Source organism: Lagopus muta, chromosome 1 (assembly GCF_023343835.1).
Source record: "Lagopus muta isolate bLagMut1 chromosome 1, bLagMut1 primary, whole genome shotgun sequence".
Classification (NCBI taxonomy): domain Eukaryota; kingdom Metazoa; phylum Chordata; class Aves; order Galliformes; family Phasianidae; genus Lagopus; species Lagopus muta.
In genome coordinates, this window is record NC_064433.1 from 25661214 (window position 1) to 25671213 (window position 10000).

The 10000-nt window shown below is 43.5% G+C and overlaps 1 protein-coding gene across 12 annotated transcripts in view; it reads right to left on the bottom strand.

The window, feature by feature from the left end:
• The window catches only part of FOXP2 (forkhead box P2), a 408488-nt gene that overhangs the window by 183409 nt on the left and 215079 nt on the right, over nt 1-10000 (bottom strand). For all 12 annotated transcript variants that reach the window (XM_048942671.1, XM_048942667.1, XM_048942680.1 and 9 more), the window contains one exon: nt 4286-4463. In XM_048942671.1, coding sequence (XP_048798628.1) covers nt 4286-4453 — 168 coding nt within the window. In that variant the 5' untranslated portion in view covers nt 4454-4463. The remainder of the gene's footprint in view (nt 1-4285; nt 4464-10000) is intronic.

The following is a 10000-nucleotide window of genomic DNA, read 5'->3' on the forward strand; positions in this document are numbered from 1 at the left end:
GGGACACACCTCCCCACAGCTCTGTTCAACAGTCATGCGCTCCAAATTCCTGAAAACTCAGCTGGATAGGGATTCATTGAAGACTGGTATGGTAGACAGGGAAGCTGAAATACATTCTGTTTCAGCTGTAATGTCACCAGCAAGACAGGCTCTCGGTGTGTGAATGTAGACCTTCTCCAATCAGCCACTCAGATTAAAAAAAAAAACGCTCACATAAGCTCACAGAAGAAGAGAAAAAAAAAAGACCAATAATCAAAAACAGTTCTAGGGGCACATGAGGACTTCTCTAAATTACATTCTGATATTTTAGACTATTTTGAGATCCCTAATAAATTAAAGATTAGACCACGTACATGCCCCTGTTTGGAAAATCTGCTGTTCCTTACTACTTCAACATCTGTTAATTTGGTAACACCTGCTCTGAAAGCCATCTGAATGAACCTAATAGAATTCTGTCTCTTTTGAGCTTCTAATGCAAAAGCCTGCAACAACTCTTCATTCTTTTCAAGGATCCTTTTTAATCTTAACTTTGGTTTGAAATAAGTAGGAAGAAATATTTTTCCTGACATGACACGTGGTCAATTAAAGAAACAACAAGTGCCATCAGATGCGATAAGAGGTTTTAAATTCAAATTACATATCATCAGTCTTCTTTCTAAATTCAGCTTTTGCTACAGGTGTGGTAGTTTGGAATTTTCATGTCACCTGTTAATACAGACTACCTGCATACTACGAGAAAGCTCATCTGATCCTCCAAGGAGTAAAAATGCAAGCTCCTACTTGGTTCAGTAAACAGAACTGCTCTCCGACATCCATGAACAGAAGTGTTTTGTTAACATCTGATTTAAGACCTCACATAATAAACAAAAAAATACCCCATTATTTGCCTCCTTTTTAAATAATCAAACAACTAAGCATGCAAGAACGCAAAATTTCTACGTCTTTCTTCTATTGTCAGGATAACGTGAAGCCTGGCGTCATGTTTTTGCTTTGGTACATCTTCTTAATACTATGTATCGATGAAATGTTACTGGTAAGGGATCTGCTGGAAAAAAAAAATAAACTGCTTTGGAAAAATAATTTTAAACACAGTCAACCGAAACTGCTTCTCACCAATAAATTCCCATAAAACATTTAAAAAGATTATCTTGGTAGAACTGACTTAATGAATACTCAAAATGCAAGCTCAAATCTACCCTGTAAAGCAATCATGGTTTTTAGCAACTATTTTGACCTTAGTGACACAAACAATTAATTCTACAAACTTAATATCAAAATAAAATTCTACATCTAATGCAGAATAATCTGTCAATGTATTTAATCACGGAGATGCTTTTCCCATGTATTATACATTCTAGCATGTAACACTAATTTTAACAGACAAGAAAAAAAATGAAAGTGAATCACTGAGTATACATATATATATATATATAAATCTGAGAGAGGATGTCACAAGCCAAAATAAGCAGAAGAAGCAAGTCTGAGCAGATAATAGTATTACACAACAATAATAAAAATCTACATTCACTTTAGCAGTATTTATAAATTGATAAATATCGACAGTGAGATAAAAAGTTGCTTACACTCTAGTCATACATCTTCAGAGCCGACCTGATGACTTGTGACAGCACCCAATCCATTTATCACCAAGTATGTATTACAATATATTACAGAATACTGTCATTCTCTCTTGATACATCGGTGAGGAATAAGCACCTGATTTAAGTCAAACTTCTCACCTCTGTATAAAGATGGCAACAACATTGTTCATCGAGCCAGAAATAGGACTGTCCAAACTCCACATAATTCCAAGTAAGAATCTAATGAAGTTTATTGTTTTAACTTTTAATTTTATGTAAATCTAGCCATTTGTGACCACATGCTTCAACATGATGCTTGAACAAGACCACATACAAACTGAAATGTTTAGGTTATCCCAGTGGCTCTTCGTACATAGCCTGAAGTGTCTTATACGCAACTTTGCCCAGTACGCATTCGTGCCATGCTGAAAACTTCCTCTGCATTTTTACTCAGCCCTTATGGCTATTCTCAGGTGTGAGCATCGCTTTAAGGGCCGCCCAGCCAAAGGAAATGTTCCTTTCCTTCTTTCAGACAAAGCTGGGAAGAACTTCAGTTGGTTAATTGAATGCCCACATAAATATGACTTGGAGAACCCAAAAGAGGAATGTTAAACTGTGACATCAGTAAATTATATCTTGCATATATCTAAACAATAAAAAATCTTTAAAGAAATAACTATAGGTACTTTGGGGTTTGCTCTGTTTTTCAACTTGTCAAACTTAGACTGGCAAGTCGCATATAAAAAACAGCATTTGAGAGAGTTAGTACAGTGACAGCAATAAAAACAGGCAGCATTTTTCTCTTAAATCATGTTTCGAAAGGCACTGGGTAAAAAGCAGGGGGAACAAAAGAGGAAGAAAAGCAAAAGCAGTATAAAGCTATGCCCATTATCTAAAGGACATCCTACTGCATGTTTACCAGTGTTTATGTTTCACATCAACATATTTTATAGAAGGATTTATAAGCCAAACTCAAGTTGTATTTAAATCCTGTGGTGCAGACCCTGCCATAAAACGCCTCTTGAGTCCTGTTAACTGTACCCAGGGCTTTACTTTGCCTGTCTTCTTATTTAAGGTCTAGTCACAGTTTTGAAGAAAAGACCGTCACTTCTGAGCCTGTCCCCTCAGAACCTGCCTGTTATTGCTACCCAACCAGCTATTTTCATATGCAGTTGTTATTCTCTGTGGTCTTTGCTATCTGCAGGAATGTGTGACTGTGTGGACAAACTGACCGCAAACCTCCAGGACTGCTGCTCTGAGTACAGGGAAGCAGCACACGCTTCTATTGGTATTTTCATGTTTTAAGCTGCCTCACTACAATCCAGTTTTCTTCACATTTTTAACAATTAAATGCACTCATGATAAAGATTTCAGAATACCGCTATAATCTGAACGCCTGAATAAAGGTGACAGCATGCTTTTAAAGGAAAATGCTGTTAAATTATACATGCAATTTTATATAATTTATGTAACTTCTTATAAACATAGCGTATATATATACACTGGGTATGTAGAGATAGTAGTAACACATATGTATGTAGAGCGCTGGAACTCGATGAAGACACTGAACGCCCTTCCTCAGCCTGTGGCACTGTTAGAGCAGAGCACGCTGGCACTTGAAGCAAGGCACAGATTTAAGCCTCAGCAACTTCTCGTATTTAAATCTCCAACTATTTAATTCTTCCACGTTTTCTGTCACCGTGTAAAATATTTAACTATAAAAGCAGCCGGGGTACACCGTTCAATTCAGCGCCTAGAATGATTCAATTTTAAGAGCCGCGGTGACCTGTTATTTCAGAGGCCCGTACACACGCAATTTATCTCTCATGTCTCAACGCGTTTCTATAAAAGGGGATTTTTACAATATTTTGTCTTACGTGAGACAACTTTCCTGCCATTAAGCCAATGAGTAGCCGGTGTGGTGACGAAGCCCCTCGGCACGCAGAGCAGAGGGGCGATGCGGGGCGACGCGGGGCGGTGCTGCCGGCCCGGCACCGAGGGGCTCCGGCCGGGGCCGGGGGGGCGCCGGCACTGCGGGCTCAGTGACGCCCGGTGGGGCCGCGCCGCGCCGCACGGCCCCGCACGCCCCGGCGGGGGCTGCCTCCTCCTGGGCAAAGTGGGTCTGCGCTCGTGCCCGGTTTCAAAGGAAACGTGAAGTCACAAACATTAATTGACTGCATCTCGTTCAGCGGACACGAGTAAGCAGACAACAGGTTAACGTGACGCTTCTGGCCGGAACAGCCGTCCGGCGTAAACTCGCCGAGAAAGCAAACTAACTAACTTAAAAAGAACGTTTTCCGAGCGAGCCGGGCCGCGCTCTGCCGGCGGGCCGCTTCCCCCGGCGGCTCCCGGCCCCGAGCGCACGCACCCCTGACGGGGCGCTCCCGCCGCCCGCACCCCGCCCGCCGCCGCTCGGGCCGCGCCGCGCTCTCGCAGGGAATGTGGCCCTCTGGCGGAGGGCGCCGCGCCGCGCCGGCCCCACGCGGGACCGCGCCGCTCGCAGCTCGCCCCGCGCGGCGCCGCACCCCGCCGCCAGCCCGGCCCCGCTCCGCGCTGCCCCTGCCCGGCCCTGCCCCTGCCCCTGCCCCTGCCTCTGCCCCCGGGGGGGCCGCCCCCACCCCCGCGCTCCCGGGGCTCCTGGTGGGCGCGGGTCGGCAGGAGAGACGGGGCCGCGTGAGAGCAGCCGGCGCGGCAAACAAACTTACCTGCTGTTGTTGCAGATGCAGCAGTTCCACTGTGCTTACTTCAGTGCTCGTGTCACCACTTGATCTTCCATCTCTGCTGCCAGCATCTAATTGGCTGCTTAGAGTGCTCATTCCATTTTGATTCATTGAACTGTTGCTTATTGTCTCTGTCGCAGATTCCTGCATCATGACTTAATACCTAAAAGTGATTAAGAAGTATCAATTAACACCGCGTTACACCTTCGCACTTCCATTATCGAGATGTCCCTCTCTGCCAATTACTGACGGCATCTTTCGCAGCAGGGAGAGCCTCGCGGAGCCATTTACCACCGAGCGCGGTCCCAACTCTCCTTCGCACAGATACTAATCACCGGAATTATGGTTTCTATAAGCAATCCTTGTGCGGTTCCATTTAACAGCCAAAATAACACGCCGTGCGTGCAGCATGGTCAATAGCATTTACGAACGACCACATTTTAAAGTCTACCTATAAAACCGGTTTAAATGAAGGCACGACTGCACGCGCCGCTCTATATTTCCTATTATCCAGCTTTGACAACCATGGATGACTATACAGCCTTCTTTAAAACATTCGCTATCTTGATTCTGTCAGAATTTTACAGCGTATCTTATGCGAGGCTGTTGTTTAATGATGCACAGCTAATCATACAAAATTAAAATTTTGTAAGGGTGTTACAAATCATATGGCATCAACCAATGATAAATAGTATAATGGGCTTCTCCTTTTTTGTGACTAAATAAAATTTTGCCTCGGAGGCATTTTAAGAAAAAGCTCCTGCTGCAAACACGTCAGATATTGCCTATTTTTTTAATCAAACGGCTGATATTCATTTATTTTTCTGACATTTAAAACATTTAATACTGTCCTTCCTGGGAAGTAATTAAGCTTATGCATGAGCAGCAATCAAACTGTTCACTTGAAGATGACTTAAAACTCAATTTTAACATAGGCAAATAAATGAAAGATATAAAATTAATTTTCCAGGCATGTATTAGATATGAAAGCTGGAAATAAAATCTATCAAGAATATCACTAATGATTGTGCTAAAAACAGCATAAATTATGCATATTACCTTCTCTACAGTAATAAATGTTTTATCATTTTCACTGCATAAATATACTGTACTTTCAGGATAGCAATGAGATGTCCTGCCAAGATCAGTTGAAATCTTTGCAGTAAATAAAGAAGCGGCGTGCCCTCACAACCAGCAGCTCGAGGAGCATTTTGTATCAGTAATACGGAAAGGTCAGGTCCTGCTCTCAGAGCCACCCAAGTCCCATCCCGCCCCGGCGGCGTCAGCGTGCACCTCGCTGCCTTTGTCACCACACGGACGCACAGAGTCCCCACAACAACCTCGATGGTGCTACGCTGAAAGATACCTCTGAAGCGCACGTGAGGTGTAAGCAAACAGCACGAGAAGCAACGCCGCTGCTCTGCCTCATTACTGAACTTAGGGATTTGCTCTCTTGCAAAGTGCGCCCAGCATCCCTTCCTAGCAAGGAACACGGGGAAGAATGATTGCAACTTAAACTGAGTGCGTGGGATATAAATCAAAACGCTGTATAAATCACCACGAACCCCCAAGATAAGCTGCAAGAGCGTGTCGCGTGAAGAAAGTTGCAATAGCAAAATATAAGTTATTTGAAGATGCTCTGGTCAAAAATCAACAAGATGCCAGAAGCCCAAACACGAACGTGGTTGATGTAAGGGCGGGCAGCTGTTACACCTCAGCAAACAACAGCAGAAACAGATGTGTTTGTGGACAAACAGCCCTCCCGGAGTGCTCCCACCAACATCAGCTAAGAAAAATAATAGAAATGGAATATGTGATACACATAGTGATGAATTTTACAAGACAAAAACAAAGCTAATACTCTTTTCTGAGATTAGGCAGCTAATAAGTATTCAAATTAGGCATAAATTTTACATGTACAATGTTTAAAATATTCAGAGAAAAGGGTGTGATTGCCCTTAGTAGTGATATGAAAATTCTAATGCGGGTATTCCGCAACGGTGGGAGCAGGCATCCCTCTCAGATTTTTACAATATTTACTTTGAATAAAAAGACGTGTATATCATAGCGGGAATCTATTTAAAACACTTCATCTACTGTATCGTTACAAGGATTTGGAAATTCGGGAAATCCAAACATTAATCCTCTTTTAGTCAAACAAAGATTTAGCCAACAGACAGGTTCATCTTTTGAAATTTCTCTCGTTAGACAATAACAGCAGTAATTCAGCCCAGCGACATCAGAAGGGCAAAGGGGTGCACACGACAGTTAACCAAAACAGTAGAAAACACTCTGAAATTTAGCAAAAAAGAAAAGGCAAATCCCCTGTTTTTACACCCCTCTGCCTCTTCCATTACAATTAGCAGAGAAGGGTTAAACATCTTCCAGTTCATGTTAACCAAGGGGTTTTATGTCTTGTGGATTTTGTATCCGTGCAAAGCCCTGGAGTGCAGTTCAGACTCTGCATTTTAAGTTAAAGTGTCTGTGAGCCAGCAGAACCAGGGCTTAGCATAACGTGGCCAGTAACAGTGCTCCAGCAATAGGAAACAACAGACCCAACCCAACCCCTACGCAGAGAGAGAATCAAACATCAACCATCAATACTGAGGGTAATTCATTTGGCAGCAAAGGGGAGGAAATACTGAAGTGTTTGCATGAGGAAGAAAGAATCTCCAGAACTTCATATTAAAAATGAAATGCTTTTCTATTTTTAAAAGGGTATTTTTAAAAGCAATACAGAAACTTTCGCTTGAGGAATGCCCTGGGCTGGTTGTCCACAGACTCCTCACTGCAATCAACTATAGAAGGGCTACTGAAAAAAGCAAGGGCACGGCAACATTCTCTTTCCCTTTCTTTTCTCTTGCAGACACACACACATCTGTATACATCTGTATATACATACATACATATGCACGTGCATGCACATAGATAGTCAACTCTACCCCCACAAATTAAGGCACTGAAAACACCTACATAAGGACCTCTCTAATACCCATGTGTCAGTAATTTCAGTTATTGGTGAATAATTTTCAGTTGCAGTTTGAGCCTGCAGCAGTTCATTAAGCCACTGATGTACTTTTTCTTGCTTTTACAGCAGGAGTACAGGTTGCTAGCGTAACAGTCATAAATACGAAGGGAATAAGAATACAACAGCTGCCAGATACTAAGAAAGAAAGTTTAGTATTTCAAACAGGACAAGAAAAAAAAACAACACACAAGTCTCTGTTGGCATACATTTCCAGACATCCATACTTCCATTCCTTCCCTTTCTCTCCTTCCACACTCCCTGCCATCTGTGACCATGCCCACGCAGGCAGCACTACACCACAGCTGACCCTCCAGGCCCGACTGCCAACGGGGAGCGCAACCTCCGCTGCCCAGTGCTTTAAACAAAGCTATGGGGAAATGCCTGGTGCTCTCTGCAAGAGAGAACACACTGCTGCTGATTTTAGCGCGTGGTCATGCTGCAGGTTGCAAGTTCAATTCTGCCAGGGTGCATGCAGACCAGCAGAGGAATGCTATGGCCCCACCAAGTTGGGAGCTGCAGCCTGACTCCTCTTCCCACAAAGTTGCCTGCACGTGTGCACGCGCGTGTGCTCCAAGGCGGCACGCCGCGGTGCAGATACTTATTCTCTACACCGCTTCCCTTCTGAAACATTAAACTGACACTGGAACTGACTGCACAAGATTGCATTTTCTCTTCCTAAACAACTTGAATTGAAAGGTTACTTAGTGTAACAATATTTACTTGCAGAATTGTGTTGTTACCAAGGGTATAATGGATGGTGGCTATGCAGGTTTACGCAAGAATGAGTGAAGCATGAGGCATTAGCCATGTGTTTGACATGTTTCAAATTGCTATAATCCAGCATTAAACACACCCAGCAATTCATGCCATTTCTTGCAGCCATAATCTTGAATAAAGCGTGCACAACCACTTATTATATAAATTAGTATATGACTCCCTGTTATAGTCACAACAGTGCTTTTGTGTTTATTTTGCATCAAGATGTGGTCTTTTATTTGTACAAATAGCAGGATACAAAGCCGGAGCTCAATTAGAGCCCCTCACTTTATGACAGGGTGCGCTGAGAGCCAGCCCCATTTGGTCCCTCCCCACGAGGCGTGAGCCCTCAGCACAGGCCTCCTCCAGTCCCCAGGTGTCTCGGGTCAGGCTCCTGCAGGCCACACAGCTCCCGCAGGCAGCACTCCCACCCATGCCCCCCAGGTGCCACTTCTGGCAGGGCCACAGCGCAGCCTGTGGCAGGACCCGCGCAGCCCAACCTCCCTCCTCAAGGCCTTGCTCCAGGAGCGAGCTCCTCATTGCTTCAGGCCTACCAGTGGCACTTTGCAGTGCGCTGACAGCCACACGAGGCTGTTGCCTTGCTCCCTGTCCCCACAAGGGCCCCATCTTTGCATCAAAGGAGCAGGAATCTCAGTTAAAAAGTGCCCTGCTTTCGACTTGCCAGTACTTCAGACATGGAAAGCAGTAGCAGTCCCTGCAAGCACAGGTGAAAAGGCTCCTGAATCAAAGCAGCACCCCCACACTTGCAGCCTAGTACTGAAGTCCTCACTTTTGTTTATATACAGACAGCACACAAGTGTAGCATGCAGAATTAAGTGCCAACCTCTTCTCCACTTTACACTGTGACACTTCCCACAACACAGCCTAAAATCCTGCCTTAAAAACTTGACTATGATGTAAAAGTGGAGGTGAGAAGCTAGACTTAAATAATGGTAACTTTTGTGCTCTGCTGGGATTAATTCATCATTGACACCAGGCACAATGCATCCCAAGCCTTGCACTGGTATGTTAGAAATCCTTAATACTTAAGATTGCCTAATAAATCAAAATGCCAAATATGAAGGACATCGCTGAATGTGTGAGAGTGAAAAAATTAGACAAGCTTAGAGAATATTCATAAATGTGTTCTTTTAACTTTACCTAAAACAGTTAGCTCTCAAAGCTGGAGTTAAACAGAGCTATAAATTATCCCACTGCACATCTTTAAATATGTATGTAAATTAACATGACTGAAGCACTAATTAGGCCAACTGCTATTGAAATACTGTCAAATAAAGTACCTATATAAACAGGTTTAATATATTGTTATCTACTTGAATAGATTTTTCCTTGTAAAAATGTATGGTGTGCTCAAATCTTGTATGGAATGGTATTTCAGGAAAACTGAACTTCCAGTTGTGTCTACAGTGTGTATCTCAGATGGTATTACCATCAAAAAGAATACCTATCACATCTGCCTTAGGAAGCTGGCAGCACCTCTGACCAAAAAAAACCCCTGAATTTTCACAGTAAAAAATAATTTCTTCAAAGCCAGCTAATCACTTTACTATTGCAAACAGCCTAATGAGTGAAGATGGCAGTTGTGAGTGAAGTAATGGTTCAAAATGGCTAAAAAGTGCACTAATGGGATAGATGTACGTGGATCACAAACCAAAGAAATGGTACTGTAAAGAATTCAGGCTGCATCCCTAAACCTTTCAGTGGGCATTCGCACAGTGGGTCACGGAAGGCTATTTTGAACATTCAGTCACTATGAAATTGACAACAGGAGTTTTACAAATTGCCCCAGTGGAGATCTCTTGATGGCAGAGCGGATCCAGAAGCAGCTCAGCCGCCATGCCAGGTAGGGCAAAGGGATCCTCCTGTTGCTCACTGTGCAACAGCCACACTCGGCA